General features: G+C 38.0%; 1 protein-coding gene across 6 annotated transcripts in view; it reads left to right on the plus strand.

Moving 5' to 3' along the window:
* Window positions 1-27,293, plus strand: part of ADAMTSL3 (ADAMTS like 3) — a 185,350-nt gene that overhangs the window by 90,556 nt on the left and 67,501 nt on the right. For all 6 annotated transcript variants that reach the window (XM_064157735.1, XM_064157734.1, XM_064157733.1 and 3 more), the window contains 3 exons: window positions 2,843-3,079; window positions 16,054-16,180; window positions 24,798-24,872. In XM_064157735.1, coding sequence (XP_064013805.1) covers window positions 2,843-3,079; window positions 16,054-16,180; window positions 24,798-24,872 — 439 coding nt within the window. The remainder of the gene's footprint in view (window positions 1-2,842; window positions 3,080-16,053; window positions 16,181-24,797; window positions 24,873-27,293) is intronic.

The following is a 27,293-nucleotide window of genomic DNA, read 5'->3' on the forward strand; positions in this document are numbered from 1 at the left end:
GAGAGGAAAGAGGGAATGCTGTGAATTGGTGTCTGAAATATGTTAAAACCAAAAAGACATGCAAACAGGATGAGGGTTGGGGCCCAAATGGTGTCTGACAGTGTGACCTTGCCCATTTCCCAAACATGCTTCAGCCTTGACTATTTCTCCCACATCTTGGGAGATGGAGAGTTCTTTTCCTTTCTGTTTTTTTTTTTAATTCACTCTCACTTTTCTGACCCATGCTAATGGAATTAATCTGAAATTTATGAGTTCTCTTGTTTTGATTACATTCCTTTCTATACTTGCTATTGTCTATACTATTGTCTTTCTGTTTAGATTATAAACACTTCTCTTTATTACAAATATCTATTGTTCTCAAGAAAACAGGGAACTGAACTTGCTTGTCATCCAAACACTGATATAATGCAAGTTATAGTAATTTCAACCCTTTGCTACCCCTTTGTGTTGTGCTTTTTGTGCTCCTGCTTTCGAACACTGCTCAAACATAAAGCAGGTGGAACTGGTATATGAATCGAGCTGCCAGGATCACTTTGTGTTCTTTGAAGATGCCAAAACAAAATAAGGAGATGGGAATTCATTTGCTTTCAAGCAGTCAGGAAGCAAGTGGAAGGAAGGAGCTTCATTGTGTTGAATCAATGAGAAACAGTAACCATGGACTGACATCCTGACTTTGTGGTGTTTGTATCTTGGCATTGCATCAACACCAAGTGATAATGAATTGTAACAGCAGCCTGTCAAAACTCAGCCTAAGGCCATAACTCTGCCTGTTGTACAGATTGCTCTTCAATTCTTTGTGATGAAAATTTAGCTATGCATGGCTGAATAGCACTACTCCAAAATACTGCTGCTAACTTTTTAACCTGAATCTAACTTCTACTTATTTTTATCCTTAGCTACTCTTCTATTTCCAACGGTGGAAGGAAGCCATATGGTATCCATATGAATTCTAAAGTCTGCTCTGCTTTTTAGACTTGCTGTTGTGGAAAATGAGAGGTGACATATAAGTCAGAGTCACATTCTGCTCTCATTTACACCAGTGCAAGCTTGGTGAATTTCTCAGGAGTGACACTGCAGTAAATAAGGGTGACTTCTGAGAGTATTTGCTCGATGTTTTTAGAGGCTCACACCTGTGGGATTTTGTAGAGGTAAAACTCTCAAAGGATTGCTGTAACTGTAATTTATCCTTGTCTTGTTCCATTATTTTTATAGTTGGAGGCTTTTGTTGCTTTTTTCTTTGTTTGTTTGGTTTTAATGTGGCTCAAACTAGAATTATCCCAGAGTAAAAATCATAGAAAATGTATTAGCATCATTCTGAGTTATTGTCACTGTAAGATGAAGCACTGAATACAGTTGAAAAGTGTCTCTGGGAATACTCAGTGAATTGCTTGGTGCTCAGCTGTAAAAATCCTGGGTGTTGACTAGTAGAGAGAATACTGATTTCAGAAGGTACTTTATGCAGGCTACAAATAAACCAGAGACATTTCTACTGCTTCTGCTTCCTTTGGCAAAATAAGCTAATGCACTGCCAGCTCATCCAGATTCATATGAGCAAAATGGTGTCAGAACAACATTGTTGAGGGCATCGTACTGGAATTCATACATGTTTCTCATGTATGTTTTTATTTCCAGTACTGTGTAATGCACTTACTACTTTGTTAGGATTTTTTTAGGGAAGGTTCAGTCTGCTGATCAGTTTGGAGCTGTGTTCAGGATTAGTATTGTTAACTAATACTTAGCAATAAGTTCCACAAGTTGAGCTGACACATCACAATCTTTCAGTCTTATATCCAATGAAAACAAAACCTTGTTAAAGTCAGCCTCACATCTGGCCTGTATGTGCAGTTGGAATTCTTGGAAGAATATCCTTCAAGTCTGGCATGTGGACTGTTTGACACTGGACATTCATTCAGATGAAGTCTTTAGTGAGAAATTGTTTGACACACTAACTCTTTTGTCAGTACTTTACTAATGTGGGGGGTTTTAATAAATCAGTATTCATCTCCATTCCTGTCACTATAGTTTAATATTAACATCATTGTTTGGGTGCAATGCCTTATGTAGAAAAAAATATTTTAGAATATTCGATTTCAAACAGTTCTGCTGTTTAGTCTTTCAGCTGTAAATGCTGAGGCTCTGTATAGGAGGAGGGTATGGAACTGTCTCATTAGAACTGGAACTGTATACTCAATGGTTACCGGTTTGAAATAAGTATATTTTGTGTCAACAAAGTCTTACTGCTTCTATGAGATGTGAAGATGCTTTGTTATTAGACTAAAGGACTAAGCACTGAAAGTTCTGGTGTCTCTTGATGCTCTTGTCCCCTTTCTGAGCAATGATGAACAATTAATTAGACAAATTTTTATTACTTTATATATAGTAGCAATAATTCCTCTTTTGTTACTTGGATGGATGGATGAATAAGTGCAGAGTATCCAGAAATCCTTGACTGGAAAAAGGTGTTCCAAAAAATGTCAGGCATGTTATTATAATCACTTAAAATACATAGATTTCTTTAGAAGGTAATTCTTATTACGGACCCAGACATTAAATGTACTGTGTAATGTCATAAAAAGCAATATTTTAATCATCCTCTTAGATCAGCTTTGTCAATATTACTGGAATATGCATGATATTCTTTTACTTGCATTGCAAACAGTGGATTAAGCAACCTAAATTGTTGTAATACACATAGTAAAAATTTGCAGTATTTCACGTTTGTTGTAGCAGATCAGTTCTTAACCAAGCCTTGCTGAATAGATTCTGTGTCAGTAATCAGACAACTTCATTGAAAATGCAAAGTGCTTCCTTAAACAAAAAAAATGCTTTGGTTTATTTCTAGGACTGCCCTTCAGATGTTGGTGACTTCAGAGCACAGCAGTGTTCAGCCTACAATGATGTCAAATACCAGGGACATTTTTATGAGTGGATTCCTGTGTATAATGATCCCACTGCACCATGTGCCCTCAAGTGTCAAGCTCTGGGAAAGAACTTGATTGTGGAGCTTGCTCCAAAAGTACTAGATGGTACTCGTTGCAATACTGAGTCCTTGGATATGTGCATCAGTGGAATATGCCAGGTATGCTCATGGTGTAAATTTAACTGTGGCCTTGGTTCTGGGACACTTTGCACATTAAATGGTTGCACTTTTTGGTTGCTTTTCATTTTCGTGTATTAGTTTGCTTTAGACATATCTGCAGTTACTGCCAAGGGGATTGTAGATAACTTAACCTTTCTCATGTATACAGAATTTCCTGGCTGCCATAGCCAGTGATATTTTGATATATAAATATAAGGTCTATAACATTCACTCACTCTTCTATTTATACCTGCACAAATTAATTAAATTAGTTATACTATTTACAGCTTTCTAATCTGTTGAATGTCTGTCAGGGCATCATGAATTATGTAGCCTTCCATTTCATTTTACTTTGACTCTTGTTTCTCACAAAATGTAATTGTTTATGACATCCAGCCCAGAACAGGAGGAGTGAATGTGTGTATCTCCTGTTGTGTGGATGAATGAGTATGTGTTCTGACTGAATGAATTGGTTTTACTGGGAATCTACATTTCTAGATGTAATTTTTGATTTATGTTTTATTCTGGTTATACTATCCACTTTACACAGTTGGTGTAAAAATGGTAAATTATAGTATTTGGTCTCTTCTCACAGGTAATTAGACATAGAACAAGAGGGAACAGCCTCAAACTGCAACTGGGTAGGTTTAGACTGGACTTTGGGAAAATATTTTCCAGAGAAAAAGTGGTCAGACATTGGAACAGGATGTCCAGGGAGGTAGCTGAGTCACCATCCCTAGAGGTGTTTAAAAGGTCATCTAGATGTAGTGGTTTAGGGGTGAACTTTGTAGAATAGAGTCGATGGTTTGCCTTGATGATCCCAGGGTCTTTTCCAACCTGAAGATTCTGTGATTCTTTCTCTGCAAGTGGTTGTTGCACTGTCAAATGCTTGAAATGTGTGGTACTCGAAAATGCAGGGTATGTTCCAGTCAGCAAAATAGTTTCATTATGGGGGGAAATTTGACACATTTGGCAGAAAACAGCAACATTAATGTATGAAGAGGACCTTGCTGTGGATTTTATGTGACTCGTATGTATACTGCAGTTCCAGTAGCAGTCATGCCAGCACACCATGTATCTGCTGCCTCTGAAACAGAAGAAGAATTCCTTAGAGTTTTGCTCTTTGAAAGACTGTATTCGTCAATAGTACATCACAGTGGTGTCTAACAGTGTTCATTACCTGGCACATTTAGAGCAGAATATACCTCTACAAACTCTGGAAGCATGTGTCTAATAATAAATTTCTTTTCCAACATTCTTAATGATGTCTCCTCTTCCAGTACAAGCTTTCACCCTGGAAGATGTCAAAGCCTTTGGTGGGTGGTGTGTCTACAGCAGCCTTTGCTGTTTGCAGCACAGAAATGTCATGCTGAATGTAATAGAACTTTGGGGTTTTGAGAATCTTTCTGAGACTCTTGCTTAGAGTGTTGTGGGTTTTCCCACAGTGACTTCAAATATCTACCATCTTCAACAGATAGGTTAACATACACATACATAGAATAAGAAATGGACTGAAGTTGTGTCAGGGGAGGTTTAGGTTGGATATTAGGAAAACATTTCTTTACAGAAAGAGTGGTGAGGCATTGGAAGAGGTTACCCAGGGAAGTGGTAAAGTAACCATCCCTGAAGGTGTTCAAGAAATACAGGGACAGGGCACCTTGGGACATAGTTTAATGGCCATGGTAGGTGTTAGGTCGATGATTGGACTCAGTGCTCTTAGAGGTCTTTTATAACCAAAACAATTCTATGATTCCATGATAAAATTACTCTGTGGAGTCCAGTTTAATGAAGTAGAGTTGAAATATCTATTTAAAGCAAGTACCTTTCATGTTTCTTGTTGCTATTTAGCACTATTTGTGTATATATCTGACATCAAATGCTTGGAAATGAAAATAATCTCTGATCATTTGAATTGCCTTTCTCTTCATGGATTGTTTTGGGGGCAGAGTGGAGAGGTTGGTTTCTTTTGAAAGAGACTGCAGCAGATGGGGGACTGCCTCAGAAACAAACACTGAGCTTTGTTCCTGCTTCTGTTAAAGCAGTAAAAGAAAACAAATTTACATCTTAAAAAAAAAAAGATCAGTCAACTACTGTTAAGAACAAGACAGCAGAATGGTGAATCTCTACAATTGTTGCTATAAGATTAGTCTGTTGCATTCTGACATACTTGGCACAGCCTGCAAATAACTTGGCAAATGTTTTTACAGTTAACTCATCTAAGTAAACATGTCATAATGCTGATGTGGGTATCTTTGCTTTTATGCCTGCAAGCACCAGAATTAGTATAAGGGGACAGGCTTGCCTGAGTCCCTTTCCAGCTGGTGCTGTGTTGGTACAGTTATTGTATCCAAGTTGGCAGATCTTTTACAAGATCTCAGCCTCCCCTCCTTCCCTCTCCTGCCCCCCTAAGTATGATTTCACACTGATCTGTTTTCTTATCCTTGTTAAGGTAGAGTGCATTGCTAATTCTGCCTCTTGGGTTTAGAGTCTCTTCTTGGCAGGGTCAGAATTCTTGTCCAGCTTCAGTTCTGATTATTTGCAGTTCTCTGCAGAAACAGGATCGATCTAAGTAATGCTCTGTCAAAGTAAATTGTGACATGTCAAAACTGCTCTCTGGATAGCAGGTTTGAGACTTGAGGGGAAGTAAAATCTTAAGGTGGTGAAGGAAGAAAAGGTTTATTGAGAAAGTTAATAAGATATTTGAGGCTCAACTCAGCCAAGCCATTCAATCGTGTTTTAGTCTGCTACTGCTGTGCTTCTGTTACCAAAGCAAATATCTGGGGCTGTTGTGTTAAATGGGGACAGGTCAAAACTTCGCTGCTGGGAGGATTTTCACACTTCTGATAATTTTTCTAGTCTCTGCACAATTCCCAACACTTTTTTTCCTCCTTTTTAACATAATATATTCCTGCTGTGCCCATCTGGATGTGGGTGGAGAAATTTAAAAACATCTGCATGTCACACACGTGTGGGCAACATTTGCCCAGTTACTCTGCTTGCTTTGGGGCCCTGCCTCTCCTTGTTTTGTGTTTTTAATTCATGCAGACCTGCTTTTTTTCTGCCAGAGTGCAGAATGGGGTGTTACTTGTATCAGTACCCAAAATGGTTACAGTGATAATTTTCCTAATATGGAGTAATGTGTTTGAATAATAAATGCACACATGGCCCCAAAAAAATCCGGAGTCCTAAGGAGCAGCCTGAGTAGTTCTGTCCTGGTCTGTCACAATTGGGTCAAAGATGATGTAAATCCTGCAGTGAACTTTCCATTTAGTGTCAGCAAGTTGTTGGTGTTCCAAAAAAGGCAGACACTACACTATGCTTTGTAGCATATGGCATAAATTTAGCTGACATAAAAACAAACAGAGTGCCATCAACTTCAGCTGTTATAATTCTTTTCTGTCACATGTCATGATGTGGCAAGTAAGGATCTCTCTCACTCACCACAAAAGTACTCTTACACTTGATCAAAACATCTGTCAGTTTTCACTAAAAGCAGTTTCTGTAAGCTTTTGGAGACTATTGCACTTTTTTACATGAGCTTTGATTGTGCTCAAATCTTAAAATCATTGTAGATTATTAATTTCTTCTGAATCTTGACTCCTTTTGCTCTGAGTTGCTTTCTCAAAGTGCTAATTTAAGGCATTTTTTTTTTACTTTCCCTTTGGGTTCCTGTAAATGCATCTTTTTAACTGTAAATGTGTAATCTGACCAAGATGCACAGGAGGTTTGGTGTTCAGATACTTGGAGAAGAATGTTTCCTTTCCACCCAGCATTACTGCAGACATAAAGCCATGTTTCTTACATAGGTAGAGTAGTTTTTTCTTGAATAGAAGTTTTAAAAGTTGTGTATTGATTTTGTTCTAGTGTTTAATGATAATTTGCAATCTTAATACTTTAAAATAAGGAAAAACTTAACTTCCACATTGACATTTCATCCTTTTTAGTCTTCAGCTCTCAAGTAGTTTATTCATGGGAAGAATTGATTTTGAGGTTGCCCTGTGTTAAGTCAGTTAACCAGAGTTATCAGGCAGGACCTTATCCAGAATAACTGGGAGTTACTAATGCAGATCCAACAAAACTTTCTGGCTCTGAGAGCTGTCTGTCAGAATATTCATGTGACTTACACATACATGTGACATATGTCATAAAACTGAGAAGGGTGGCGAGCTCCAGCTGCAATTCAGCTGGGAAACATTGGTAGCTCTCCAGAAGCCCAGTGAAGGATGGGGGCCATGCTGAGCATGGGTTACCATATCTTATGTAGCCTGTCAGCATCACCCTCCATAACTTCAGTGGGTTGGTCTCCTTCCCTGACAGAGGCTCTTGGCCTCACCCAAGCCAGAAGATCATGTAGCCACCCTCCAACAGCTGCACTTGCACCGCTTTTAATGTCACAGTCCACATTGATGTAGTGGTTCTTTTATGATGACATTCTTGACAACCAAGAGGAGTGCTTTTACTGCACGTAATAGGGATCTGCCAGACACTAAAAAGACTTTCAAAATCACTTGTTTTTTTTTTTCACAGCTGCCCACTGCTGCTAGAAGCCATTGTCTTTCTTCAGATCTTGTCTTATTCTCCCTCCTACTGTTTCTTACAGATAAATACTCCCCGTAGGGATTTCTTACTGTCTAAGTTTATCTTTTCTTGCCAGATAAGTAGTGGATTTCTTCTGATCTCCAGTTTCTTATCTGTATTTCTTTTTTCCTAAGTGATTCTTTCTGCCAAGTTTTGTTTTGTTTTGGTGAGCTTTGTGCAAATGTGGTTTTATTTCCCAGCTTAAGAAGGTCTTAAAGCATGTGAACAGTGATAGTAGAAAAACCCACAATTTGGAGGTTGTCTTGAACTGAATTCTTAATAGCCTCTAATGCAAACTTCACCTTCATATAGAAAGGCAGATTTGTCTGGTCCCAGGCAGGAAAGCAGCAAAGCAATATGATTCCATGTATTGATTTGATTTTTGGAAGCATTCTAACAAATGGGAAGCCCAGTTGGAGTCTGTGTCCTGTCCTCTGAGTGTATGTACATGTATCTTTCAAAATGGAGACTGTAGAGGAAAGGGTACTTGCTCCTCTACTGGGTGGTCCTATAATCTTGTAGCTGCTCTAGCATGTGACAGGTCCTGTAGTAAGAGTTAAATGTTTTGGAAACATTTATGTGATGGAAGTGGATTTACAAAATTGCAGAACACTCTTTAGCCTCTTGCCTTCAGATATAAAATGTCTGCAAAAATATGTGGAAAGTCTTTTTAGGATCTCTTCAGTATGCAATGAATTTTATGTACTGTATTTTTTATCTTCTGGGGTTTTTATTGCTTTACATTCTTTTTCTCTGAATGGATGGCTGGGGAATTTAAACATCATGGTGTTTGAACATCCTCATGCCTGTCCCTCTGACTCATTGTATACCTCTGCTCCAAGGCTTGCATTTTGACACACTCTGCCATTATTCCCTGCTTTCTTCTCTGTGAACAACTGAAAATCCTTACAGAGGAAATTTTCTTACTCCCACCACCATTAATACCCATTCAGATTGGTAGCTGGGTCTGCTGCTTCATTTGTTGTGAAATGATGGGCTGGGACATTCACTGTTAATAAGAGTACATGCTCAGGGTCCCTGAAGGGACTACAGTCAGTCTATTAATGTATGCTGAAGCCCACGTCAGCTTGTCTGGGCGGCTATGGACCTGCACTGGCTTGACCGCAGAGATGCGAGAACCTGTGCCACAATCAGGCTTTTGTTGGACTAAGCTTAGATATAACTGAAGAGTTACAAGACAGGACCATGTGAGGACAAAGTCTTGTCTCAGATCAAGTTAAATCTTCCATGAGTATACACTAGAATTTAAAAGCAGTGCTTGAGAGCCAGTATTCCATGCTGCTTTTTAAAGTAATTTAAAGCAAAACAACAGCAACAACCACCCACCGAAAAGCCAACCAGTCCAACAAAAACATTTTGAAAACTCAAACCAAAACCAACAAACCCCCCCTACCACTGGAAGTGAGTTCATTAATTGGAGGGGTATTCTGATATCTCCCTCTGCTTGTCAGAATCAATTACTCGTAGATGACAAGCATGGGAAAGAGACAGTGGGAGTTTTTTCTTTATATACTCCCCAGGGACATGTTTTATCTATGTAGAAATAAACTGCGAGCTGAAGTTACAGCAAAACAGAGGATGTGAGAAAAACTGCAAAGTAAATGAATAGATGGGCTTTGAATGAGAGAAGTCTTACAGCAGGGCAAAGATACCTGGAAAATCCTAAGAGCAGGATTTGCACGCAATAGGTTTTAGACTCATATTTTTATTGCCATAAATTCTCGTAGCCATATTTAGAATTAGTTACTTGTTGTGTGGATGCAGAGCTTCCTAATACCTGCCTGGACTCTGATTCTGCTCTAAGACAGGTAGCATGGGTGAAAATGCAGCAAATACCTGACACTGAGGCTGTAACATCTGTGTGCTGTGAAAGAACATGCAACTGTGTGGTAGAATACACACTTCATTCCTCTGAGTTCTGGGCCGTGGTGTGTCTGTGTTTGTAGGAGTAGAATTTTTTTTTTCTCTGACTGAGACTCTGTGGATTTTACTTTTCCCTATTGATTGATTCTAATGAACTGCAATAGAGATTTATCTTTTTTGAGCATGTAAGGATTTTTCAGTTATCTTCTTCTACTTCTTGTTGAAATAAAACATGTGCCATTTCTCAGTCAAGTCACAAGATTTGCAGAAGATATTTTTACCAGAAATAATTCTGAGGTTATCTTGCATTTTGTGCAATGCTGATAATCTTTATAAATACGCAGATGGTTTTGTTCCATATTAATCTTAGTTCTGATCTCTTGTGACGCTGAGAAAAATGGCTTGGTTATAAGAAGCCAAGTACTATTAACCTGGTGGCAGGACAGTCACATCACTTCATTGGAGCTGTTTGCTATATTTTAATCTGCTTTCTTTATAAATATTTTCACATCTTGAAAAGTTTCTCAAGCAATGCAAACACGTAGCTTTCGCCAGCTGCTCATAGTCCACAAAAGTTTGGCCACTCTTTGACAGATCAATTATCCAACCAATACAGGGGTTGCTTACTGAGGTATTGCTGTAACAGATCTGTCGTGAGCCAATTTTACATGAAAACTGCTGGGCAGCATGTACTGGGGTAATTGCAGACTGTTCAACCCTTGAGGAACAGCCATCTCTTGTACACTAACTCTATCACATTCTTATAAAGAAGTATAATTATCATCTCCATTTGTGCAATAGGCAGCACAGTTCCTTGCTCAGCGGAAATGTACTTCTTTTACATTTTAAGTGCATAAAGCACTTACCCTTAAAGTATTTGCTGGGTTTTCCACTTCAGCTGAATTTCAGTGAATACTGTCTGTGTGTTTGTGTTAAAATCCCATTAGCATTCTAGTTCATGAGTACTCATGGTTATGCATCCTTTGAAAGAACCAGGCAAATGGAAGCACACAAATGTGATTGTACTTGGAGCAGTCTTCATCTGTTTTCCCCAAGTATTGGAGGGGGATTGAGATGATGTTGTATTGATTTTTCTATTTTGATTCAATCAAATCACTTTAGCATGAGGCATCAATCCCTGATGCAGCCAGTCCCTCAACTACACATAGGATGCTGAAAAGTCATAATGTAGCTTGTAATTTTAATTGAAATTGAATTGCTGTTAATGAGTCTGTATCACCTAAGAATTTATTACTAAAAGTAGAAAATCATATGGCATTTAACATTTTCATTGCTAAATACATAAGTGGTCTATCTGCTAAAGAGCTGAGTCTGAGAGATAGGGTGTAGAGAAAGAATGGCACTAGTGCAATTTCAGTCTTAATGTTTCATAGAATTTATGTATCTGTCACAAATTAAAAAAAAAAAAAAAGAGTGATTTAGTCTTTTGTGGCCACTTCTATTAGGAGAACTCAGTATGTTTGTTTTTTCTGGCTGTATATGGATCTCTGGCTCCAGAGTACCGTAGAAGGGGGGAAGTCTTTTCTAAAGAGAAATATTGTACATAATTATGTATATTGCTGGATATAATTTCATTCTGTTGATAGCAATAATGATACTTAACACTTTAATGGTGTTTAGCATGCACAGATACATTTTTATCCATGTTTCAGATATATTCATGTTTGTGGAACATAGGCATATCTTCAGGTTTCTTGTTTGAAGTATATCATCTTGAGTCATTAGCAGAAACATTTTATAATCAAGTTATAACATTTTTATACTTGGCAACTCACCTCTGTGCATTAGGTTCTACAAAAAGTGGTTTTGTTTGGGTTTTGAAAGAGTGCTTTGCAGTTTGGAGGTAAGTGATCAGTTGAGGGAACAACACAGCTGAAACAATGGTCTAACAAGCAAAAGCTTAAATTGCAAAATCCTATCCTGCACTAGGCTTGGCACTGGCAATTTTACTGCTTGTTTGTATTTATGTTTATGAAGGAAGACTCTCAAGAGGAGTTGGGATTGCTGAGATCTCACTGCAGTGCTTTTTTTGCTATATTGGAATTGCAGTTAAACCCCTGCCACCTTGCAGTCCTGTCCCTTTTCTCAACACTTAATTATAAACTTCTCCTTCAGAAAGGAAGTTCTTTGAATGTAACAGTTTGTACTTTGGCCTTCACAAATAGAAATTAACATGCTACTCTCATTGTTCTAAAGCATAATTCCTCAGCTGAAACCCTACTTCACTAAGCAAAGTGTTTTAAGAAACCACTGTGGGAACTTCCAAGTAATTTTTTGATTCATATTTGCAAAAATATTTCTAACATTACATAGTTGTTTCTAACATGTTATCTGAAATTATATTTTATACCCTGATCTTTTGCTCTTTCTTTGCATTTCTGAACCTACATGAAGTATTCTAACTATGCTACAAACTATTTAACACCCATTGGTATTGCCTTTCACTGTAGCACTGGCATGCTAACATTTAATTTAGAAGTGTGTTGAAGCAGATGAGCATTTCTGTTCTGTGATTAGTCAGATGCTTTCTTTATTTGTCTTTTTTCTTTTTAAGAGCACAGACAAGTAATATACTCATGTTCTGTCCAAAAAATAGTAACGGATCAAACACCTGTTTCTGCAAAGAATTCTGGCATATCCAAATCCGTAGCTATCCCATCATGGACAATTTATTAAATGCACAAAGTACTCATTTCCTCAACAGCCTTTTTATATTAAATTTCAGCTTATTGTTCCTTTTATTACATGCTAGTCAATGTTGTCCCTGCTGTCCAAGGAGCTCACTTACAAGCTAGCCATTACAGTACTTGTATCATTTTTTTTTCAGTGATGATGTTTATGTTTGCAGAGTCCCAATACTTCCATTTCACAGTTTGCATAGTCACTCATTTCATTTATGCAGCCTATGTTAAAATCACCTAATCTAATTATTTTTGACTATGCCCTGAAAGCCTGCAGATGTTTTCCCAATCTGCCTGTAATATTTACAGCCGGTCCCTTTGCTCTGTAAACAACGACCAGTGTGGGGTAAATTTAACCCTAACAAACATCTGCGTAGTAGACATCATTAGACCACTTTGCCTTGCTGAGTTGATGTGTGAGCTGAAGAAGGCTCTTGGCACATATCATTTTCTTGTCCTTGTTGCATTTTTATTTGCAAATACAAATGCTTACCTGAGCAACAGAGCTTCCTCTGAAGGTTTTACACATAAAAAATGCTAATTGTAGGCACTCAGCTTTGAAATGAACCCCACTCTAGTGCTGATTACCCTGTTCTAGTGCCTATGATGTCAACACTTGCTCAATTAGCTCTCAATTGGAGGTTTGTCACATTAAAATCTGCAGATTTTTTGGATACTTCATATTAAACAAAATCTGAAAGTCTGTGCTCATTCCAGGCCTAAAGTGTGATACTAATTTGAGTTATTTTCTAAGTGTGTTCCAGTAAATCATTGCTTGATGGTCCTGTTCATAATGGTTGATATAAACAATCTCAGAAGGAAGTCCACAGAGAACAGATGCATCTAGCTGAAGATACCACCTTTGCTGCCAGGGGAACTGTAAAGCTTTTCCTTCATCCAAGTCCCTTGCAGCTAGCAGTGCTGCATGGTTGTGAGTTGTTTGGGGTTTTTGTGTGGCATTTGTGTGCTATTAAAAAATAAGCAATAATACTGTATGAGCCAGTCCTCTAACGTGCACTGCTCTGCTGATTATAGTTGTTTCTTACATTCCATGTTAGACACAATAGTGCCTTGTGCTTGCACGGTTGTAGAATTTTTGTTAGATATATTGAGAGTTTGTTTTCATAGTGACTGTGTGTAATAGCTCAGCATGTATGTTTATTATTATCAGGTTGGGTTTTAATGGACTGGTCTTGCAAGTACCCTCCTTGCTCTATACCCCCTCCCACCAAAAACCTGCTGTAGCAAATAACTATACAATAGCTTAAACTAATAAAATTAGCAGGTTTTCCACAATGTGCAGCTTAATTTTTCTTTGGGGAATTAATTGATAAGTGATAAACAGATTCTTAATATTTAGAAAATGAGATTACCTTGAGAAATAGGAATGTGTTTGTGAGATCTGGGGAAAGACTACACTTGTTCTAAAAAATTGCCTCTGTGTGCTAGTAGTATCTTTATAGGAGTAACAGCAGGAGAAGCAGCTGAGAGCAATAAATACTTTAAAAGTCTACCTGAGAGAAATATTCAACTCTCAACTACTTGTATGGTCCTCATCATTGCACCATCTAAACATTTCAGAATCTTTAGGAGACTTATTCTTGCAGCATCCCTGTGAGGTGGGGAATTGCAGCTAGGTCCCTTTCAGAGACTGGAGCTGGAAAACACAGGAGGTTTTTTAAAGTCAAAAAGAAAGTCTATTGTGGTGCTGGGAATAGAAAGAGTTGTCAAGATTAAGACCAAAGTATGAAGCACTGTAGTTACTGTAGCTTTCAAAACTGTATTTGCTTTCTGATTCACATGGTGGTCCAGTCAGTTTCAGTTTCTAAAGTGAAGTTTTTATTCATTTCCCAATGCTAACTGGTGATTAAATGGGAAAATAAGCTTGGTTAGAGTAGTTTGTTTACAATATTTTGTTTTTATTATTTTCTGTATGTCAGCAATGAACTAAGATCTAACATTAGAAATAATCTTCAAGTGAAAACATTTTTCATTTTCAATCCAGTCTTAAATTATAGAATAGAGTTCCATATAGCTTCTTTGTAGTAAATAAACACCCATTCTGAGCTGGTCAGATTTTACAATATGCTTGATTTATTTCATTTTAATATCTAAGGTTTTGTTAACATTAACATTAGATTATTTCAGTTAAGCTAATCATTTCCTTTTTTATGGTTTGTTTGGGTTTGGGGGAGTGTGGGGGTTGTTTGTTTGGTGGGTTTTGTTTTATTTTTTCTGGGATACAGTGAGAATCTCTTTCAGTTGCAGGAATAAAATACTTTCCTGCATATATAGATATGCAGGAAGTAAAGAATAAAGAATTCTGTAGTAAATCTGAACCCTCTAGTAAGGAGATGCCATTCAGTGCAGTGTGTCTCTCAAGTGAACTGTCTTTAAATTTTCTTCCACAATGCCTTTATATGAAGAGAATACAGGATGTGGGGGGCTATGGGAAAAGAGGGACAGGAGTGAGATACGAAGCTACTTTTCTGTCTTTTCTATAGCCACGTGAAACTTCAGGATTAGATTTCTCCATGTTTGGCAGTGGATGTGCATGGTTTGTGCAGTGTGTGTGTGTCTGCGTGTGTTCTTTAACTTGGACTGGAAGGCCCAACCCTGCCTTTTACGTGCAGACTTGATCCTCACCTCTCCAAGGGGATCGTGTGTCAGTTTTGGCATAGTACAGATGCAGTGGATCTTGGCAGCTAAGTCTGCCCCTTCCAAGCATTTTTATATAGGAAGAGGAATGTGCTGGCCAATTCCAGAATTCTAGCACTACTTTTAACTGTGAATTTCCAGAGTGCTTTCTATCCATTCATCAGTTAGGAGTTTGACTAAATGTATATGTCCATGACAAATTAGCTGCGCTTCTCAGGGATGTATGAATGGAGTAATCATATAGGTTGACTTGAAAAAATGTGAAGCTGCAAATGAGCTTTTTAATCACCTTGTTCAGTGTTTGGTACTCTGCAATTATTTCTTTTAAAATAATGAAAGGGTAAAATAGGGGAGACCAAACATTTACCTCCCTTTTGGCAGAACGATGATTTTTTTTCAATGTTGTCTATTCTATAATTCTGATTCTCATTCTTGCTTTCATGCTTTTTGTAAGATCACTGATATGAATGAAAAGGAAAACCAGGAAAATGTTTTCATTATTGTTTGGAAAGTTTTCAGTTCTTCAAAACCTTTGATTTTGGAATTTTTGGCAGTGTTTAAGTTTGAGGTTTTTTATAAAGATCACCTGCAAAGTTTTGTAGAGCAGGTCTCATATTCAGAAACAAGAAAAAATGATAACTGAATCATCCAATTTTTAAAAAATCTGGATAACAAATGCATGTGATGGACATTGATGTAAATGGCAAATGGGAAATCTACATTACCACCAATTACATTTTGAATGGCCAGGGCACAAGATTATGAGCACTGTCGACAGCTGCTTGTCTGTTGAGTTATTTCATTGCATTAATCGTTTCTCAGGCATAATTAAAGAGATTAGGAAAACCAAATGGTATTCTTTCCCTTGTGTTGCAAAGAATAATGCCCAATAGTATCTGTTCACAAGCAGTGGGAAACTGATTGATGTACTTCCTATTCTTGAATAGCTTCATGTATTGGTTGTTGTGGTTCGTCTTTTAAAATCATGGAAATTACAGTGTGCTTTTAAAACCTTAAATAGCAAGATATGCTTTGATTGAATGAGGCCAGCTCATAAAATCAAAAGGAAAACATAATAAATAAAACTCCAGAAACCTGAGCATGTCTACTACAGCTTTGCCCTCCTTCTGACTGTGGTGTTGATGTTGGCAGGCAGTAGGCTGTGATCGACAACTTGGGAGCAATGCCAAGGAAGACAACTGTGGAATCTGTGCAGGAGATGGTTCAACATGCAGGCTTGTGAGGGGACAAGCTAAGGCACATGTCTCACCAGAAAAAAGTAGGTTGCAAGTTGATCCTATGATAATCTATTCTTAAATATGTTTTCTGCTTACATATTAACATACGTATTGCAGTGTTGACCTTTTAACTCTGTCCTTGTTTGCAGTTTTCCAAAGCTACTTATACTAAAGTCTGTGCTAGATTAGTCTATTGAAATTCCATGAGGGATACCACACATTAGGGTATAGCTAGGAAAGAATTTGAGATATGTTTTAGGTTTTGGGGTTGTTGTTTTTTTTTTTAATAGAGCTACTCAAATCATTCTATCAGGAATAACCATCAAGAAGTACATCTTATTTTAGAGGGTATCCTCATCTTGCAATATATGTGATACTGCAGCAGTGTTTTTAAATCATGGAAACATCTTATAGTTGGTCTTATGGAAATTGTAGGCCATGATTCAAAGTGCCTGGTTTCCAACTTAACTTTGCCTTTTTTTTTTCTTAAGTGCCTAAAGACAGTTGAACTTCAGGGGCACATTAACTAGTTGTATGGTACAAAAAGCATGAGGGGAAAAGAAATAACACTTTTTTTGTATCTTTGACTAAAATTTTTCCATTCTTTCTCAAAATAGTTACCATCTTACTGTGAGCAGTGCTTTAGGTTTCAGTAGTATGTAAAAATGCAAGAAAGGGCTGGTATCAGAATTAGACCCTTCCATGGAGTCTTACAAGTCTGACTGTTTTGATACCCAGGCAAAATTTCTTACATTGAGACTCATCTCTGACACTTGTGCTTTCTGCCCTCAGAGATGATGCTCCTTGTCTCACAGCACATCTTCCGTGTGTTTACCATGTGAAATATTTTCCCCACAGCTTTTTCTTTTCTTCATTTCTGAAGTTACAATGTGCAGTATTCACATGTATTTTCCACATGGAGATAGAGCCTTCGAGGTTTGTTACCTTCATGCAGAGCCACAGGACACTAGGGAAGTGATCTGATGCTTTTGAAGTCAACAGTCCAAGTTCAATCAAGTATTGCTTTTAAATGGACAAAGTACCTGCCTTTGACAGCTATATGTCTATTAGTACTGTTGCAGTTCAGCCTGCAAAGGTTTCATTTGTGCCTCAGTAACCTGTAAAATATTTCATCATGAAATACTGAGCAAAAATCTTGACTGTTTATAGTGCACTGAAAAAGAGTTATCACGGTGGCCACTTTTTACTCACGTTATTACATCAAATACACCAAGCTTCTGGTCTGCACAGAGCAAGCAGTAGTGAAGCAGTAAAGATTGAATAATATTTTTGTAGTATTACTAAGTTGTATTTGGTTTGTGTGTTGAGAGATAGATAGATACATACACACATAAATATGCACACAGAATCTCTCCTTTCTGATGTGGAGGTCATCTGGAGCAGAAGTGAATTGCATTGCCTATTCCAGCTTTAGAGCAACAGAGATGCTCCTGGAGAAGGACAGTTCCTGGGAACACCCAAAATAGTTCTAAGGGAATTCAAACTAAACTTGTGGGATTGGCAAATCTGGGTGGATGGTTCATAAGTGAAATAAAGAGTCACAGTTAAAGTGGTAAAAGGGATCTAGTTTTGAAGCTGTCATTTTGTGACAGAAAATGGTAACTGCACTTGCGATGTGCTGGCACAAGTAAGAGCTGACTACAACTAATATAACTTGGTGGAAGGTCTTCCGCTGCCTTCACAAGGTTATGAAGCCTACTTGTGGTTCACTGTTTTCTCTGACATAGTTAAGTGCCTTCTGAAAAGTTCTTTAACATTAAAGACAAAGAGCAGTCTGGGAAAAGATGTTAGTTCTGTCAAGTTGTGGCTTTATCTTGAACTGCAGCAGGCTAGGTTATGTGAATGAATTATCATTCATGTGAGCCAAGCAGTATATATGCTACTAGAAGAACTTTTGATTATTTTCTTGGTGTTGTGATAACATCAAAATCTTTTTTTGGGTCCAGTTGTTCAAAACTATGGGAGCATCCTCTGTGTGAATGAAATGTGAAAATAAAGCTGTACTTTCTTCGTGCTAATGTGTCAGAGAAGGGAGACACATTATCTTCCAAAATGTTACTCTGCAACCTTTCAGACCTAGTGTTGAGAAACAGCATAGCAATGCAAAAGAGGTGTATTTAAGAGGGAGCTTGTGAGGTTGTTAGCAGAATGTAAATGGTACTGTGCAATGAGGCAAATTAAACAATTGGATGGAAAGCAAAAGCCAAAAATTTTATTACCAAAAAAAGAGGAGATATAAGGGAAAATTCAGGTGTCTTATTATCTTGATTCTTATTTTTTAAAAAAATAGGTGTTGATAGCAAATGATTTCATGTAAAGGACTCACTTTGATTTATGTTCTTTTTTTAATATAAGTTTTTACATAAAATTAATGCCTTTGATCAGAAAGCTAAATAGCATTGAAAGAAAACTTACTGATTTGAGAATAGGAATTGCCATTTCAAAAGCTCTTGATTTTTTCCACCAACACTTAATTGCCTTTGAAAGACAAAGTAAGTCAGACTTCTGCTAGCAAAAGAGATTCTAAGATTCTGGTAAAATGATTAAAGGTTTGACTAATGATATTCAAACAAAAAGTGTAATAGGTTGTAAAATGTACCATCCCGTTGGGAAATGAGATATCGTGGGCCTAGTATGATATGCATGGAACTCCCATTAACTCCACTGCACTTTGTTCCCATGGAAAAATTGTAGGATTGGGCTCTGATGTCTGCTTTCTGCACCATTATTGGCAAGAAGCGGTAGGAAAGTGTTCTGGTTCTGATACCAAGGAAGAAGAAAAGATGCTGGATCTGAAATTAACAGGAAGTGAAATTGGAGGCATAGATTTGTCCTAATCTGGTTTTATTTGCTTCTTAAACTGTTTGTTGCTTCTCAGCTTTACCTTTCTTAAATTTTGACTAAAAGCTTCTCACAAAAGGTTTGTCTGTTGATAGATTTGAGTTTTCTTGCCATGCATGTTATTTGCTTTGGCACTTGTGTCACTTAGCATTGGTGGCTTTTTGTTACATTGTTTGTATGTCTTCATCCCCAGCCATACCTTGGCAATTTATCTAAACAGACGCTTTCTGCAGGTTTCTTTGTTCAGTATCATCACCTGCTCGGTTTTGTGGCAACTTGCTATCTCACATCTCTTTCCTTCTTTCAAATCAATGTATGTGAAGCTCATAGCCCCCATTGCCTGATACTTCACTTGATACTAATGATTTTTTGCCAAGATTCAAAACTTGGGTCAGAAACTTTCCATGCCAGGTGCTGAATGTTTTGGAGAAAATTCAGCCAAAACAACTCAGCATATTCCAAGGACACAGCAGAGAAAAACATATTGTTTCCCACTGTCAAAACATTCCTGAAACCTTTTATTTAATATGCCTTAACTTCCCCCATTGTTGGACTTGATCATGGATGAGGGATTTGAAATTTGGCAGGCATTGGTCTTCTGGTCATGGACAAGTATTTTGCAATATATGTGAACATCAACACATATTTTTCTATAACTCTAAAAATCAAGCCAGCAAAAAATAAACCACGCAAACAAACAAGCATAAAACCCCCAACCAAACAACCAACTAAAAAGCCAAAAACCCCCAAACAAACCCAAAAGGCAACCAGTCAAAAAACCCCCAAACCAACCAAATAAACCCAACCCCAAAAGCAAAACAAACAAACCCCAAACCCAAAAAACAACCAAACAAAAACCCCATTTAGATTCCTTAGAATCAATTAAAATGTTACTCTTTCAGAATGAAGCAACTAAAGCGTCCTTGAGGTTGCTATCGCTTTGTACTTTGCTGCAGTGTAGATTGGGTATCATGAGATGGAACCTGTGATGCCTCCTGCCTCACATTCAGGCATTAGAGGAAAAGTTTTCTGGAGAGCTTCCGACTGTTTTGAGCTTCAGACTTCTGGCTGGGGGTGATAAGACCAAATGAAGAGAAGAAAAGGTGAGACTAGCTGAACAGAAAAAAAATACATTAGTTCATACAGTGAAAGAAAGAGATGTGAGAGAGAGGACAAGAGGACTTACTGTACAGATACATTTGGTCAAGGGAAAAGAGGAAGAGCGGAAGACTGAGATTAGATAAGGAATCTGGAGTGGGAGATGGAGTCAGAAAATCTGAGTGGAAGGGGAAAAATCAGCTGTATGTAAAGCCAGGAGAGGGAATTGGGACCAATTTGGCTGGGAAACTGTGTATGGGGAGGGATCGAATGCCAATACATTAGCTTTTCAGTTTGGATAAGAAGTATGGGGTTTTTTGAAGCAAATTTCATCATGGTCTTAACATACTGCTCATCAGTTCACATCATGGAGTGGTCTTGAAGAGCATAAACTCACTTTTTGGTTAAAGCTAAACTGGAAGATGTCCCCAAGAAAAGTACTTAATAATCTCCATCAGCTACTGAACGTGCAGTCCATGGGGATCAGACTGGAGTTAGTTCAAAGTGAAACACCTGCAGTGTATTTACTGTGAATGTTTGGCCTTTAGAACCAGCTATTTCATTCCACAGATCAATTTAGTTTTGTTGTTGTGCCTTGGGAGGGCTGTTACAGGTAGCATGAACACTTCTCCTCTGCGTTCCTGATCTCTCTTGTCTTGCATGGAGAAATTCCTGCACTGGCTCTTTCACTACTGATTTCCTTTTCCTTGAGTTCTGTTTTCTTGATGGGCTGCTTTCTTTGTGTCCTTGCATATTTTTTCCGGTGCATACAAGTTTTAGAAGAGTTGTCCAAATGGAGAAAGAAGTAACTAGCTAAAATGTGTTGAGGCTATAGTGCCTCTAAAACAGGTTACCACATCTTAGAAATAATTACTCAACAATGCAAAGCATCAAGGGAGGGCCTTGAGTCATAAGACCAGTGGGCAGAGGGGTGGACTTACAGAAGAGTGGGGGAATGTGAGACTGGAGAGGGAATGACTTAAGGACAGAAAGGATACGCTCATACAGATTTTGTAGTGTGACTTGTAGGGTCAGGATGTGTAACTTCTGCTTTCAACATCACATACCTGTCTAGTTCAGATGTCTCTTAAAGACTATATATTTGGCTTGGGCTTTACACAACTTCTTGTCATTAGGCAGGTCACCACATACTCCAGCACCAATGTCTTCTGAAATTAAGCCTAGTATTATAGTGGATCAGGGAAGCCACTGCAATGAGGCATTTTGATCTTTTTTTTGTTCCCATATGCTGGTAGTTGCACCTGGACTACTGTTCTTCAGAGTCTCTTGAGAGCACATAGATCTTCAGTCAGAAGCAGAAGACCAGCAGATAAGTATTAAGCAAATACAGGGAAAGAAAAAGTTTTTATAGGCCTGAAATAAACCCTGTACCCTGCTGTAAGAGGAGAGAGGGAAAAATCCCAACTGGCCCATATGTAAAATAGTAAACGGGTCCACCATGGCCCACATGGAAAAATAAATAAAACCTGCTGAATTGGATTGAGCTCAGGAATGTAGCTCCTTTATTTTGATCCTAGGGATTAGCTCCCAGTCTTACAATAGCAGGGAGTCTGATCTTGCTGTCACTGAAATCCAAAATCTAAATCCACATTAACACCATAGAAAGAGGATCAAACTTTGCCATCTAAAGTAAAAGCAGTCCAGGAGCTTAATTGGCAAGTGCTGTGTGTAGTGTGTGTGCAGACATTTGCTGAGAGTCTCTGGTAAAAGCAGAAAGCCCATTTCAAGCAGGTGCTGCAGAAAGGTGACCCATGTGCCCCTGGGAATGCCTCCAGTGGAATCATTGTTAAAACAGAGACACAATATCTCACCTATTTTTCTGTTTTTAAGGTGGGCTTTATGGCTCAAATCAGATTTTCTAATCTAGTGTTTCTGCAAGATCCAGATTATTGTGGATTTATTTATTTTCAGCTTTAGACAAATGTCAGCAATTAACTTTTGAAGATACATAAATAGTATAAGGGAGGCAGGGAAAGATAATTGGAAATTCTAAGCAGTTTTGCCCTGTGTTTTCATAAGAGTTCACTGCTTTTCACAGTGCAGGTCCTACTGATTTAATGGGAAATCTACAGCATAACCAGTTTTAAGTGGATTTACAGGGCCTTGTGTTCCTTTAAGAATAGTTTTGGAGCCAGACCTGGACAATCATAACTAGTGGTTCATAGGAAGTTGAAGTCCTCAGGAGAAGGTGGAGTCCCTTGGGTCTGCTTTGTCCCATTTTCTTTCTATTCCCCATCTAAGTTTGGGATTTCAGAAGCTTTCTTCTCTTCTTTTTTATTTGTCTTTATTTTTTTCCCCTCCCATAATTTACTTCATTTCATGGAAAGACTGCTCTAGGTCATAATTATCTCAGTCAAGTTACAAGAGTCTCCTGCTGTTAGACTGCTTGACAGGTCTGTGGGCCTGCCGAGGTAGAAACCTGCTGTGGTGGTGAATTTAGTCATCTCCTCTAATGCAAATAAAATACTTTCTGGTAATATTGTCTCTGCCACAGAAAAACACCAAATTTAGCACCCCCATGAGACTTTTGGACCATATCAGAGAGTGCCTCAGTGAGGGTGGAATGTCTGTAGTACTGCTAAAGGAATGTGAAGCATCCTGAAAAGGGATCAACAAGGCCTGCCAAGGCAAGTGGAACTTGCTATAAGGAGGTGGAATAAGCAGAGCGGAATGACCTTGGTTGTTCTCAAGAGGAGCAGTCGTACACATCTCTGCACATCTGCAAATCTGGACCTCCTCCGTTCAGCACAGAGTGCCCTGGTTGTGCTTCAAAACAGCAGTTGCTTGTATTCAGAACTAGTCGTAATCAGACTCTTATTTGAGGTTTTGTGCTGTAACTGCTGGTTGGTTGTCAAGACAGGATACAATTCCTGACCAAACAGGGACAGATGGGCCCCTCAAACCTGCTTTCTCTCCATACTGAAGAGCACATATGAATTCAGTAGTTATTTCCTTACTTTAAAGATATACACATCCACTACCTTCTGGCTATCTCTAGCAATTCACCTGATGAAAAAACAAGATGCAAAAAGATATTAAGTGATTCAGTAGTTAATGTTTTTTCCAGGGCTCCTTAACTATATTATTGTTCTTGCTGTAGCATTTTGCACTCTGGTGGAATACCCAAGTATGAAATTAATAAAGATCGTATTTTATTACATCCAAAATAAATTCTTATATTTAAATGACCTTCCTAGAAATTGGTGATATAAAAACTGTAACCTAAGAAGGTGTTTATTTCAGAAAAAAATAATTGCAGCATTCGCTTGAAGTTTCCTGAACATTTGGCAGGATTTCATACTTATGCTAAGGAGATGTAAAGCAGAAGCTGATAATTTAGCCCGTACTATAAAAGGATCCAGTTTAAAGTGGCAAAAAACATTCTTCAACCATTTTTCAGTTAAAGCTAAACTCACATATTCTTCCTCTAAATATTGTACAAGTAATTCTGGAGCTGATCTATCACTGACCTCTTGTCACTTTTTGAATTTACAAAACCCAACTTCCTCTTCACCAGCCCCTAAATGTGCGTTCATGCCACAGAATCACAGAATGACAGTGTTTGGAAGGGACCTCTGGAGGTGGTCTAGTCCAATCCCCCTGCCAACACGGATTTGCCTAGATCAGGTTGCACAGGAACATGTCCAGGCAGGTTTTGAAAGTATCCAGAGACAGAGGACTGAACAGAGCATCCTCTGCAGGGTGTACCTGCAGAGAGCTCACATTTGCACATCCAGCCTCTAAAGCTTGGCAGCCAGGCTGTGATGGAAATGGGGAACAGTATGCTGGTTCTTTGCTCAGACACTTCTTATCCTTTTGTGGGTATCCCTCTAGTACAGTGCACATACCCTCATGTTAGCATGAGAGACTGGTCTGTTGATTTGACTGAGCTCTGTTTGCTTGGGCAAATCACAGATTCTCTATGTTTGAAAAGGAAGGCAACAACTTTCTGCTTTGTAAAATGGACTGAAGTAAGCGTGTTGTACATTTTTATATGAAGAGGCCTTTCAGACAGCCAAAAGCTGTGTTGCATTGACAAGTCCTGTTCAGGCCTGGTTTAGTTTATAGTTAATTTTAAATTGAGGCTCTTACTGGAAGGAATGATCTTATATGGTAAGTTAGATGCAGACATTCTGTTATAATATGCACATTATAGTTAATATATATTTGCTCTTAACTGGTCTGTAATTGGTTACGGGTTAGTGTTAAGTAGATGATTTATTTCCTGTAAGTCTTACCACTTATTAAAGCTGTGACCTGCAGCAGGAAATGAGGTGTGGGCAAAGTGAGACTGAGCAGCTGCAGAGTTTTGTAAGAGGGAAGTACTACTTAGCAGATTCCTTATGTCAATTCAATGATTAGGAAATAAAACTAGGACAGCAGAGTATAAATATGTTCTTAATACACTACTGACATCTCAGTAGTTTTTGTTAATAGCAAATAATTTTCCAATAGCAAGAAAGATTTACAAGTCCATTCCTAGGTCTTAAGAGTTGCATAGCAGACAGACTCAGTCAACTGTACTTAATAAAGTAACATATGATTATTTTTAATAGAAAAATTGTGAAACCTGTTAAATATTTTCTTAGACACATTTGACAGTTTTCAGTCTAGTTATGTGATGTGCAAATTCCCTGATGCAAGATAATGTCTAAAACAGTTCTTTCATTTTCCTAGGGGAAGAAACTGTGATTGCTGTACCACATGGGAGTCGCAGTGTGAGAATTACCCTGAAAGGACCAGCACACCTTGGTATGACTGAGCTGTTTTATGTATTTATTCATAGGCAGAAGGTAAAAACAGAGCCTTGTATCTGAATTCATTCAAACTTTGGGAATATGGGTAAGATCATGACCTTGATTCCTCTTCCCATCTTTCATATGTAGCCTGGAGATAGTCCTACAGAACACTGGAATTGTACTTTGCAAAAGAAATACTACAGATACTAGTGGTTTCTCAGTTTATTTAAACCAAGTCTTACATAAAAGATGGTGCAGACTTAAACTACCTGCAAGCAATGACATCAAAATCACTTTCAAAGCATTCTGTGTGGGGTCAGTAGCACCTGTACAAGCCAGCATCAGATTTCCGTTGAGGAATCTGAGATAGTGTGAAAAGTCCAGCTGAAGTGACACTTGGCCAGGGAGCATTGTTTAAGGAAAAGTAGTAAGGTAAAAGTGAGGCAGGATAAACAACATAGATAAACTATACAAGTCCTGTTTCTTTATGATACTTTTGTACATACCATCTATGAGAAACAGTTTGCTATCTGCTGGACATTTGTTTCCTAATATTTTTTATAAGGCTGATAATAGTATCTGGTCATTTCTTACCTACAGGCCTACTAATTGTTTCAATGATAAGTGGGGCTCCCATACCAAGCAATGAAATAAACCATCCATTTAACATTTTGAGCATTTTTTTATTAGGAAAAGTGGAAGATTGAGCCTCAATGAGAGAAATAAAAAGGTCTGCTACTCTCTGAGATATGTAAACCAAAGACAGATTAATTGTATTTGAAAATTGCTCATCTGTTTGTTTGCTTTGAAGAATATGTAGTTATTTTCTTTCAAAGAAAAAATACTGAACAAAACTTCCACTTTAAAGCAGTGCCAGAGTAACAATAACTTCTAGGTATAACATATCAACAATGTAAAAACCTGAACTTGTCTTGAAATAAATAATATTAATGTAAAACTGTCACAAGGCATTTATGAAAGAGTGATCTTGACCTGTTTATATTGGGAGTCTTTGTCTTTCATAAGTAGTTTTGCAGAAGGAAGTTGTTGTTTTAGCTTTATATGAGGAAAAAGTACTAGATTCAGTGGCTCCTAGGGGATTTCTGGAAAGCTCCTGAGGAATGCAGCAGCAGCTTTGTAACTAAGTACAGAGTGCTTCTGGCTTCCTACCCAGGGTGGTTCCATAAAAAAGCTGTGGCTTGGCATAATCTTTGGCTGGTTCTCTAGATGGACAAGAATTATGAAACGTTCCTTTAACCACTTCCCCTAGCACATATGTTTGCAAATCTGTGAGGATTTAGACATTTGTTAGCTAAAATTAAAATGACAAAGGTGAAAAACAAGTGGAAGCTGTTGTGAGAAGGAGAAAAGTGAAATTGCTTCTTTGTATATAGATATCCAAGAACTGATATTCTATGGGATGTGCTTTGGGGCAATACACTGTCCACCTTTCTGACTGTGTGTGTCACTTGACAGAAAATATCAAATAATCTTTGGTTTGTAGTTTCATTGACTTCTGTGTGGTTATGTGCTGGGATGGCTCCATTTGTCATGGGTCTTCTTTTGGGCTTGTAAGGAATTGAATATAACAGGTGGAGCAAAGTCTACATATTGTTAAGTTTTATGCTGCCTCCTGTTGCCAGTAAATTTTTGCTCTTCAACTAAAGTCAGCAGTGATAGCGAATGCTCGAGGACCACTCAAATGTCTGGCATTTTTCTCTTTATCTTGTGTTCATTTGTGCTTCATCCTGTCTTTATAAGCTGCACTTCTTCCAGGGAAACGCAGCTGCTGGGTTAATAAAAATGGTAATGTGTTTGGAGATGTAGCATGTAACAGATCTAAAACAAAGAAATGTTCTGAACAGCTTTAAAATCAGCAGCTTTGTGTTCTGGGAAGGCTGCATTTCTTTCTAGCTAGAAAGAATAAGTGTTTTGTTTGTGTGTATGGACCCTCTAAGGCCAGCAATGGAGAGCAAAGTTGCTATTCTGGGTTTTTTTGCAATAGGTCCCATTTGTCTCTTCTCTCTGCTTGGGTTTTGTGAATGATTTCTTGGAAAATAACCAAATAATCAGTACAAAAATAGCTAGGAATAAAATGTGTCAGTGTGTTGGGTTTGATTTGGACTTTATTATGGCATTTTAGCAGTAGTTTTAAAAGCATTAGAATAAAAAGAAAGACATAAGTTCCTTGAAATTAATCCTCCAGCAGAAGAATAAGGAAAACTAGAAGCTAATATTTTTACAAGTGGCTAATGCTAGATAACTGAGGTCATGAACTTAGGGAGGTTAAACTTCACTAAAAGGAACTGAATATTTTTTTCCCCTTATGTCAATTTCTCCACTTGCAGTGGTTTGCATTACTTGGCAGTATATAGCTATACATCTCTACAGTGCTTTGTCTTCTGACAGATGCTAGAAGGAAGACAGTTTTTCT

The sequence above is a fragment of the Pogoniulus pusillus genome, chromosome 17, assembly GCF_015220805.1.
Source record: "Pogoniulus pusillus isolate bPogPus1 chromosome 17, bPogPus1.pri, whole genome shotgun sequence".
Classification (NCBI taxonomy): domain Eukaryota; kingdom Metazoa; phylum Chordata; class Aves; order Piciformes; family Lybiidae; genus Pogoniulus; species Pogoniulus pusillus.